This window comes from Falco cherrug, chromosome 1 (assembly GCF_023634085.1).
Source record: "Falco cherrug isolate bFalChe1 chromosome 1, bFalChe1.pri, whole genome shotgun sequence".
Lineage (NCBI taxonomy): Eukaryota > Metazoa > Chordata > Aves > Falconiformes > Falconidae > Falco > Falco cherrug.
In genome coordinates this window covers 115680804-115692885 of record NC_073697.1, presented here as the reverse complement: position 1 = coordinate 115692885, position 12082 = coordinate 115680804, and the positions used below count along the sequence as shown (strand labels likewise).

The window sequence follows — 12082 nt, the reverse complement described above, 5'->3', positions numbered from 1 at the left end:
AGGTCTCAGTCTGGCGGTGCTTTTATAAATATATGCTTGAATGGCGACTTCAATACATGCATTTCAAATCGCAGTAAGGTTATCTCCTGCAATAAACGTCAAGTTTCATCTACTTTGCCAAGACTTTTCTTTTTATGGTCCTATAGTTTGAACAGATCAAGCAAGCTTTCAGAAACTAGTTTAACGAGACTTTAAAAAATAAATAAACAAATCTGACTAAGTGTATCTTTTTGAAATATGGATAGGGAAAAAGTACCGGTGTGTAAAAATACGAACAGGTACTATTAGAAATACTCTCAGGTGAATATTTCTAACAAGTGTTCTCTAACTTTTTTCTGGTTGGGTTTTTTTTTTTTCCTTAAAAGAAGAGTAGTAAGGTCAGAAAGGGCTGATTTATGATCTATACCAATCTAAAGCCTGTAACTTCAGTATTCTGACAATTCTATCACTTAATAACAGAACATTCACAAGAAAGCAGAGAAGAAACAGCTATCACTGAATATGGAGACAGATATTTCTTTTAAAACATTGCCATAAATTTTACTTTTAAAAAAATCGATTTTATCCAGTTTAAGGGGATTTTTCACTAGTCAAAAGTGAATTATTTATGTCTCTTGACTACTGAAAACACAGAAAACAACGTCTTTCCATTACACGATGATACAACTTTGCAAGCAAGAAAAGGAAAAATAAACCTCACCACCAAATTACCCCTCTGCTTTAATTTGTGACTACTGGACCCCAGTCTGAACGGGCTGTGGGGCAGGACCCAGTTTATAGCATAGTACTGTATTTTGGTACCCAAGTGAGTTTCCCAACAAGATGTGCCAAAACGACATCATGTGCCAAAGGCCATGACATGAAGTAGGAAGACACGAAGCAGCTCACTGTTTACCTCAACAACTTCTAGTTACACCCAGGGCGCCTACTCTGCCACAATGACCACCTCGCCTTTCGAGTCTGAGTGTAGCAACCAGCTCCTTACGCTCCCAGTTCAGCATTACCTGTGCTCCTCCGGCCAGGTAAACAGCAGTGCTAAGGACCATGAATGAAGGATTAAACCCTCTGCCAATTCTAGCACCAGGACAAAGCAAACACTCGGTGCATTTTTTTTAAGGAGGTAGTATTTTCCTTTCTGGTAAACAATTCATTATTTTTCTGTAAGAATCTAATACTTTATATTCCTGTATAGGCAGATGTTTTTGCTGTGTAATTCAGCTCACAGTGGATATTATGTACTTTGTTTCAAGATGCTGAGTTCTGCGTTTTTTAAGGGTAGCAACAATTTGCTTGTGGCTAGAAGTATGACTCTTCTTTAAGTAAAACAGTGACACACCTAAGGCTAGATTTAAAAAAAAGCTGTATGTAATTATCGGCTTGCTGACACAATAGGTGAAACTGTGTGTCATACTTTATTTGAATATTCTTTTTCACCATTTCTCTTTGGAGCGGCAATTCTACCTTCAAGAGCTGATTTAGGAAACGTATCGCCAACATAACTACCAAGATTTTTAAGTAAAGCCTTAATATAGCATTAATACTTGCTAAGATATTGTGCAGCTCTGTTAGAAAACTAAGTATATACCAGCCACAACACCTTACAACCGATCACAAGCAATTTTCAGCTTCCCCCTGGCTGTGCTTGTCTCCACCAACTTATTCCAAACGACGTGAAGCTGTTGTCACTGGCATAGCCACAGTGTTCACTGGTATTACTACCACAGGCAGAAGATAACAATTATTTTCACTGGAGATTTTCCTAAAGAGAACAAAAGCTATTTGTTTCTAGGACAGTCTGAAGACTGTTCAGACAAAAAGACAGCAGCTTCTTCAGAAACATAACCTCCTTCGTACCTTTCCGCAAGTTCCCACTAACAGCTTTGTGACAGTAAAACAAAATACCACAAACCATGAAAAATCAAAATGGTGAGATTGCATCTAATGTATGGAGAACAGCATTGTTTGCACCATGGCAGGGTAAAGGAGTAAAAGAAATATATTGCTCAAAGCATCATGAGCAGAAAAAGAATTCTGACAAACAGATCAGAATTCTGATAAATAGAAGGTTTACAGCCTCACACTTTGGCTTTTCTAAGTTTCACAAGGAACAAACTTGCCAGACCTTAAAAGAAACCTTAAAGTTTTTCAACTAAGTCAGAGTATGGAAGCAGACGATTTACTTTCAATAAGGCTGCTGAACAAATCTACCAAAAAAAAAAAACAAACCACCAGTTTTGAGCCAGACTTTAGTATTGGTATGGCTCTACTCATCCTGAAGATTTGCCCGATTTGCTCACAGTGAGAATACAGATGTATTCCTGTGAGTTTAAAGACAGCAGTAAATAATTCTGCACAGCTGACAACAGCCTGCTAGAAACATTTGTTAACATTCTGCTCATCGGTGTCACTGTGTCTTCATTGCTGCCATTACCTGTGCTGGTTAGATTAAAAATAGCAATACAACCCAAGATGTAACCACATGATTATTTCACTGTGCAAATACGTCTTTATGTACATTTATCTTAAGAATTTCATAGCATATATAAGTTACCACGAACTCAGCTAGGAGGGCATTAAATACGGCCCTTCAAAATAAAACATTTCTTTAATAACTTACTATGGCAATTAGCATTATTTCTAGCATGCTTAACTAAAGCAGGTCTACTCTGAAGCACTGCACTCTCGTTACGAAAGCCATCCAGAAACAGTGGATGGCACCACGTTCCAGCACAGCTTGATGATTCCAGAATCGCCTCCTTTAGCATCTACGCTATTGTAGATGAAATATCATCAAAACAACATGAAACTGCTTTATTAGAGACACAAGGCTAAGATGCCTTAGAATTTTTTGCCTGCTTGCTTTGGAGAAAAGACATGACAGCTTAAAAAAAAAGAAGAAAAACAGTGTTGGGCCTTAAGAAAATTGACAGTAAGTTCTTAGACAGAAAGATTTTATCAAGGTCTTAGAAAACCCCAGGAGCAAGTACCACACAGATAAGAGACACTGCTGTGTGACCCTGCATTAAAGGAGCAGCACTGGAAAGTGAGGATACAAGGACAAAGAACAGCAAAGCCCAGCAAGACCACAGTGCACCAGGATCAAGGAATAAATACGGATATGTAAGGCTTACAGATTGTCCCAGAGAACCTTAAAAAAGGCTTTAAAGAAGAAAGAAAAAGTCAGATATTCTTTGGGAACCTGAGCTACGTAAGTAATCCTGTGTTTCCAAACCAGACTTTTGGGATGAAATTGAAATAGTTCTGTCAGCAATCTGGAAGCAAGGCAGACCCTAGAAATTGAACCAGGACCACATATCACTGTACAGTCCAATTTGTTTTTTCTCTTTAAAAAGATAACACTAAATGACTACTGATCAAAACCTGTCAAATTCAGACAAAGACACCAGAGTTGCTGCTATCAATGGTTGTACTAAGAATCTGCCAAGAAACTGTTAGAAGCTACCTCTTTGTGTTTGCAGTGCAAATCATCCATTAATGACACCTTGCAATGTCAGCCAGTGTGCTGCCAACAAAAAGACTAAATGCTGAAGACAGAATCCCACAAGCAAACAGAAGGAAAAGCACGAGATAAAAGAAAAAAGAAAAAGGCAAAAACAATCTGTATCTACAAACATATGATCAGTATTAAGTGAAAGGCTGCACCAAGTTGTGGTCCACCATTGCAGTGTCATAGATTGTGATTTGAAAATCTTTCCAAAATTTTACTTTTTAAACAGAAACCACAGATTGAGAAAGAAGTGTGTGCATGCGTTTCCATTCAACTGCAAAGCAGAGTTTAGTACGGCAGTCATTCTGGAATGGCGTACTCTATAAAAACAGAAAGTATAAAGAGAAAAAAAACTTCTCCCATGTTCTCTCATGGAACAAGACCAGAGGAGGCCATGAAGACAATCAGGGGGCTGGAGCACCTCTCTTATGAAGACACACTGAGAGAGCTGCAGTTGTTCAGCCTGGAGAAGAAAAGGCTCTGGGGAGACCTTATAGACCTTATTATTCATTCAAAATAATCTTTGAATTGGAACACTTCAAAACAAAAATTATAAATTGAATGGAAGCACCAGGAGGCTCCGAAATGGCTTTTTAGAGAAGAGCAAAAGTGTAATTTATTCTTTTACACCCAACTTATCCAACTTGAGTTGTAAGCTGGTCAATAAAGACATGCTGTATTCTTTGCACAATACCCATCTGACAAAGTACCAGAACACCTGGATCAATAGAAACAAGTGTTCACCTGAAAAGGTAAGAAGTAATTTCTTCCATAAATTTTCTCTTCTTCTAGTATTTCCAGCTCTTTATGACTCCATAAAGCAACTCCCCAATTTTAAAGTGGTTTGGTATTTCTACCTCTACTGTGCTAAGGTTCCGTATCTTCTTAAATTTCCTGAATCTGTTCCACTGAGCTAACCACAAAGCCGGTGATCAAGCAGACAACAGGTGACACGCACACATTCAAAGCCTCCACTATTTTCTCTGAATCTTCTTACAGTGAATTTCTTTGGATTTCTCTTTGGTTTTCTTACAACAGATAAACAGAAGGAAATAAACTCATCACACTTGATAAGCAAATATCTAGATGCATTTCAATCTAAAAAGTTAAACATAATACAACAGGAAGAAATTATAGACTTCAACAATCACATGGAAAGACAATGGTATTGTTTATGTCATCATCATCCCACCCATATTCAATTCTTTAAGATATTCAGCATATCTGTTAGCACGAATCAATGAACTTCCTTAAAAATTACAATAGAGAAACAAAAATATCCATTCCTTGGTGACCAATATCCAGAGATCGATGAATTTCATTCATGTTATATGGGACACATCAGCTACTTCTTAAGCATGAAGGTATTTCCCCTAAATGAATGTATCACTTCTGGTCAATATCTAATTTTAAACGTCTAAGAGATAGAGCATTAGAGTCCTAGATTATTAACTTGTAGAAGAGACAGAATTAGACTATTAGATTAACTTCTGTCTCCTTCCTAACTTTGAATAGATTTAAAAATTAACTGTAAATAGCTGTTTCTTATTGCCACAACTTACCTTGAAATCTGGTTAATGAACGGTATCAGCTCAGCAGGGTCGTAAGCACGAGCAAAGGCCCAGCACACGTAGCACGCGGCATCCCTCACGTTGGAGCCCACGCTGCATGCTCCCCTCTTCTCGTCATACGTCAGTGCTTTCAGAATGACAGGGACAACTGTTAAATTGAAAAAACATACAAAAGCAACAATTAGGATCATACAGTGACCCATAAAAAAGGTGTAAGAGAATACAGTTATCATTAGAGACAAGACACAGGGTGGAGTTGTGTATTCTGAAAGAAAAGAAAGCATGGCTCTTAACACATACTAATTTTGAAGCCAATTAGAAAGTGTCGGGTTTTTTAATGCACTATTTTGTTTCTTTGTCAGTAGCAGTTTATTTTTTTATTTTATTCACACAAAATTCAGTGCGGATTAAAGCAAGTGGGTTACATAAGAAGTAACACTGATACCTTTTATTACTCAGTGATACGTGTTTAGAATATTCTGTTTCTCCTTGCCAAGCTAGAAAATCACCCTTGACTGACAGCGTCAGGATGCCTTTAACAACACATATACTCAAAACCACAGAGCTTCATTCTGGGAGAAGAGTGGCATTACCTGTATTCATGAAACAAACCATGATCCAAAACCCAACTGATACGATAGCCGTCTTATCCAAGGCAGCTCTTAGAAATGCACCTATCAAGCATGGTTTCCTGACGTAACCGACAACCAGAGGAACTTTGGTTCGAGTATGTTTTAGCCAACAAAGGCCTAAAAGCCACCGACCTCACTAGAACACACATCTCTGTGCCACGTTTTATGGAGGGAGCTGCAGAGGCAAGGCAGCTGCAGAGAGCCTAAGCCCAGGCTCAGCACTGGAACCACATGGTGCCACTGCAGCGGGACAGCAGCAGAATACAGCTCTTTTTTTTTTTTCTTTTTCTTCTTTTTTCCTTTTCTTTCATACCACATTGAGGGAAACCGAGAAAACAGTAGTAAAACAGAAGTAAAGAAAAATTAAGATCCCAGAATCTTATCACTAAGGCCTTATAATGGAGGTACTGATCATAAGCAAGTTACAAAAATAAGCTTGGGAAACAAGTAGATAAAGAATTTCACTTCCATGCTTGTATCCTCATCAAAACTGCAGATGTGAATGTTTTCCTACAGATAAGACAGCTTCCAGAAACTTGAAGAACTCCCTTACACAGTTCTAGGAATATACTGCCACAGTTTAAGAAATACTGTATGTATGCAAGGCTCCCCGGAGGGCTTTCTTTTGGTATCTGCAAATCCAGATAGCTAATTTGAATACATCTATCTCTCAATGGCATGACTTTAATAAATGAATAACATCTGTAGAAACAACAGCCTCTAGAAAAATAAGAAATAATTTATCAAATTTCTTTCTTGTACCAAATTTATCAAATGCATCTTTTTTCCTTAGAAAATACTTGTCAAAAGGTGATCCCATGGAACAAGAAATGGGATCACTGAACTGTACTTCATCAACAAACTGTGTCTGGATATACTTGAGTGGATATAATCACAAAATAATTAAACTTCAATGTACAGTTCATCGCTGTAAGCCTGCTACTTTAAACAAAAATATATGCATCACAACTGGAGAAGGTAATTCATTTTAACCTACTTGGGAACTACATGGGAAAAGCAGCAATTCCTATTCAGGAACAAAGAAACAGCAAAGATGGATGGGTATCCTGGCACTTCCCAGTTCCAAAAGAAACTGCAATAAAAATCGTTAAAAATGTTGACTAGCTTGTTTTGAAAAATGCTGCATCAACTGATGAAAAAAAAAAAAAAATTGGAATTTGCCGGTTCTACAGGAACACCAAAACAGATGCCAAAGGCAATTTTGCAAAGCTGCTACAAATTTCCTTCAGCACAGGGTGATTACCCCGGCTGCTTTAGGCAGCTGTGAGCACACTCCCATCTCTGTGCACTGCGGGGGATGTGGAAGAACCCACAAGCAGCTCCTCACATTTGTATCATCCGCATGAAAGAAAAAAACCCATCTTTTTTCAATTCAGGGCATTAATGTCCCAAATGGTAGGGATAATACCAAATGGCACCTGGCTTATGAGGGTCATTCCAAAACAGGTGATGCTGCCAGGGGTCTGTAACCCCTGACACTGAGAAAATGCCAGGACCAGCACCAGTACTCCAAGCAGCTCAAGCTTCCTTTGGACTCACACCTCTTTGATGTCCTGCTCCTGTGTCTGGGAGTGAAAGCATTGCTGCTGCAACAGGAACAGCAGCCGTGCAAAGTCTGGAGAGCAGAGCGGGATAATGAAAAGGAAGGATACACAAGTGGACATTTACAAGGTGGGACAAACAGGGAAAACAAGGTGATGTTTGCAGCAGTGAGGGCTAAGTAAATATAAATACAACGATGATGATGACAACAACAACAAGGGAAAAGCTGATCCAGTGGTCATCTGTTAAAAGTTTTTGTGATACCACTGGTCAAATATTTATTGGTGAACTGTGGACCATGGGAAATCCTACATAACAACTGCTCCTTACCAATGTTTGTGTGTTTGAAAAAGTGGGTCCAGAATTACATTCCCTGTTAGTATTTAAGTCATAAAAATCCAGGAGAAACATTACCAAAAATTCCCGATTTCACCTCACTCTTTACCCCAGAGCTCTTCAAACACAGTGCAGGGGTTTTTCTGCTCTGGCTTCCTGCAGTGTCAGCAGAGCCTGGCTGCAAGGAGTCATGAAGGAGCAGTACCAGCAAAACCATCTGTAGTGTTCAGTCCACTGTAACTGAAATATCTTAGAAAAGGCCTTCCTGATCCACAGCTGGACAGACTCTGCGTTCACGTTATTTCATGTACACATTTTGTCTCCAGTCTAAACACAAAATGCTGTGTTAAATTTTATTTAACATTTTTCTCTGATTTAAACTGGTCACGTTCATGCTCTTCTAAAGCGTCTGATATACAAAGCAGCAATGAAGTTCAAAAGCTTTGTAGTCAGCTCCTGCATTTTGTATCTGTTATGCAATTGCAATTCACCATTATAATCATCTCCCAGATATTCAGTATGGTCACAACGTTGTACTGTGTTGTTCTGTATTGTTTCAATTTTTCATATTTAAAACCATGTCCAATTCATACCTAAAATCAATTTATAAAAAGAACAAAACCAAACCCAAAATAAATACAATAAGCTTTAGAAAACAATGCCAAACTTCCAGAAGAAGCTTATTTTAGTTTTTAAGAGCGGAGACAAATTATTTTTTAAATTACGCACATGCCTTTTTTATTTAAAAGTAGGAGGCTGGGAGATACAACAAGACTTGAAATGTTACTTAACTTTAACAGTTACCATTTCTTTCATAGATCTACATTTGAAGTCTGCCATTAAAAACAGAGGATAAATAGTGTCCACTCTCAAGCTAATTATTAAAACAATATCCACCTGTTTAGGTCTGTGAACGCTCAAGAAAATACAATCACCTTTACCTGTAGCCTAGAGGTATTAATAAGCACCTGTTACACCCCACCCTGCCTTACCTAACAACATAACTGCAGGTTGCAACACAGCTCTTTGCTCAAGCCTTGTGAAAATACAGAAACGACTTCTGGCTTCAAAGCATTACAAACAGCAGAATTTTTTTTCTCATACTGGAGACAGGTTGCACAGATATTTTGCTTTTTAAAGTCCGATGCTTAGCAACTTTCAGATGCAGGTGACAGACAGTAAACAAGTAGGTAAGAAGACTTATGGAAGACATTGTATACTGTAAGGTCACACGTATGTAAATAAAAATGCCTCGTACCATTCCTTTTTAAAAGTGCCTTCAAAAACAATACTTTGCACAAACCTAGACTGTAACACATGCCATTGGGAGCCCTATGTCACTTTAATGTCAGATGTATTTATTTATTTATTTATTGCCATGTTTACCATATAAAACATACAAATACAGCAATTAAACAAACGAACAAACAACAAAACCCCATTCCTTAGCCTCAGGTCTTGTCTCCACAAGAAAATTGCAAAATTTCACGTCAACCCTATTTCATTTAAAACAAATTTTCACTGGATCTCAAGTTCATTACGAATTGCCTAAATTAATTTTAAACTAAAATATGCCACTCTTAAAACAGATTAAACTAATCTTGCCTCTTCGATAAGCATTACACTTTTATATGGACTGTTTATGCAGGGAAGCCTTCTCAATTCCTAAGTAATAATATTGCAAAACATTCTATTTTAGAATTACAAAATGTAAGAAAAAATACTACAAAAAAATGGATATCTGCTATTACTGAAGGAAATGTTATACACAATGTCACTGTAAGAGCAACTACAAACACTGCAATTAATGAATTGTGAAGCTTAAACACAGTTATAAGTACCAATACAAAGAATAGTAATTTTATTCTTCAGATTTTTCTTCAACGAAACTCATCACAGAAGTGTCCTTCCGTAGGTTCATCTTTTTTGCAAGCCTCAGGCATTAAAAAAAAAAGTGTAAACTGCCATATCTGCAGCATGTCAGCTTCCTGTGTTTTAAACAGCATACCCATCACTATCATTCATATGCTAAAAAAAGAACTCCGGGCTTCTCAGTGTAAAGAATGTCAGATTTCAGACCACATTCTCTGACATGGCGCACTAACCTCTTTTAGAAAAAGAGGCAGGTCCTAATCGTAACTTCATTAGGGCTGTTATATTTAATATATCAACACAGATGCAAACATAGATAATTTCAGGTTAGGCCTATTATCAGAAGTAAGTATTTGTTTAAAGTTCTGCCAAACATTTATGATTTGTTCTCATTTTCTATACAAGCTGTCTACTTTAGAATTTACTCCTAAAGGACTATTTCCTCCAGAGGATAAATTCTCCAGCGAGGATAAGAAAATGCATGTGGCCGCTGTGTCTGTCAAAAAATTCTCAATGTTTCTGTGAAATGCTCTGACATTGCATCCTGTGGGGCAAGTGCCTAAAACCTGCCAGCCGGCAGCCTCGCCTCTCGCCGCCCTGCAGCCGGGTCTGACCTCGGTAGGAGTTTGCCAGGGAAGGGACAGTACCACAGGTCATGCACGCTCAGGAGGTACGGGAGAATGGGACAGGTGAAGTCTCTTAGGTTGCCATAACTTTCTCACAATTCTTAACACTGACCCACGTATGTAAGGCTATATATATGCTTATCCACAAACCAAATAAGCATTTTCTAACCCATGACTATGAAGGGCTGTGTCTGTCTGGTTGCAATCTCAGCTCAGTCTCTCACTACGTAATGAATTAAGAAAGTCTTTAATTATATGATCACGTGGTAGCTTTTTCCATGGACCTATCTCAGTCAGACACAGGAAAGACCTGCTCTGGCGATGAATCACAGCTGGGCAGCGAAGGAGATTGCTGTCTGCCTCGCTGCTGAGGGAGGAGAGTATGTAATGCAAAGGGTGGCTTTCAGGCAGAGAGAAGGGATTGTGGGTTAAGCTGGATGCTGCCCTAAAGAACTACATTCTAACTGCAGCTCCGCGAGAGACTTACTGTTTGATACCAGTCGCATTACTTAAATCCAGTATTTACAAGAAATACACACCGGCTCTCATTTCCCAGGTACCTGCTTCAATAAACTAACGGCAGGTTTGCAGAAGTGCAACAATACCGAAATCAGTGTGAGCTTTGGAGCGTAGCAGGGGGCCAACGAGGAAGCAGACAGACTAGCCAAAATCCAGATCTATCTCAGTATCATTATGTAATTCAGCCGTAAAAACTCAAAATCTTTAAGCACCCCTACCTGGCTACACCGAAAGACCTGCCGCTGACCTCACACAGCATTGATCTACCTTCTCCGAAACACACACCGCTGAGTATTTTGGGGATTCATCTACCCACTCACGCCCAAGGCCATACTAGAGACCTTCATACAGGTTTACGGCTAACAGAGCTCTTCCTTTAACTTCAACAGGAGCAAACTGCAGTTTAAGGACATGAAGGAACAGGCTTATGAGGGAATCCTACTAAGCAAACGAATCACTCTGAAGGAGTATAAAAATTCTGTAAACTTGTAACAGTGCAAGTCAGAAAAGAAAAATCACTGAAGAAACCCCAACCTTTAGGCTAAAGTTGTGCAATACTGATATAAACCCTACAGTGAAAAAGCTAGAAGCAATTCATTGTCATTTATTCCCTGCTTAGCATTTATACCGTTTCCCAGTTGCACTGGAGGAGGGACATTTCCTGCTACAGCTTCAGCTATGGCATTTATTCTTGCTCATACCTGTTGGCTAGTGAAAAAAAAATCTGCACTATTTTTAATGCTTCCTTGCTAATTTGAAAACTATTGCGGTGACATATGCATTATAACTTTTTAAAACACTATTTTCAAGACCGACCATCATTTTTAAAGTTCACCTGGGGGTTAGAGAAAAGGAATTCCTCTGTAACCAGCCTTTCAGGTTTGGGTGTTCTCTATTTTCTAAGAGTCCACCAAAGACAGGTAGATCTTTTTTTCATTTCTTCCTGTATCTATGATGAAAAGTACCTGGAATCTCGCCAAAAGCCTCACAATTAACTACCGCTACCGAATAGACTAACGCATTTCAGAAGCCTGGCTTCCTGATGCGTCCTCCTCCAAAACCCCTGGCAGCTGCAAATCAGTATAAACAACTTATTCTAGAATATGAAAACACAGTAAGCAATCCTTAAAAACAGAGTATATATAAACAACTTCAAGAGGTTAAATAATAGATTTCTACAAGACTATTTAAATATAAAGTTAAATATCTTTCTACAACATACTTGAAAGCATTATCGTTTTTACTTTTTGTTAGGTTTTCTTTTTCTTTTAATAAACAGCACAGTGAAATTGGACGAGCAAAAATGCTCCTTTTTTCACTGTGCGTAGAACTTTTCAGACTTTGTGTTAAGGCTATCAAGCTATATATAAATATCAGTAAGCACCATTCTCTGTACTCTCAGATAAAATACACAGGAATCCAACCTCTTATCAGTACTAGCAAATACGCAAGTAT

General features: G+C 38.4%; 1 protein-coding gene across 3 annotated transcripts in view; it reads right to left on the bottom strand.

Annotated features, from left to right (window-relative positions):
* The window catches only part of TBCD (tubulin folding cofactor D), a 129600-nt gene that overhangs the window by 70629 nt on the left and 46889 nt on the right, over nt 1-12082 (bottom strand). For all 3 annotated transcript variants that reach the window (XM_055722629.1, XM_055722637.1, XM_055722620.1), the window contains one exon: nt 5071-5227. In XM_055722629.1, coding sequence (XP_055578604.1) covers nt 5071-5227 — 157 coding nt within the window. The remainder of the gene's footprint in view (nt 1-5070; nt 5228-12082) is intronic.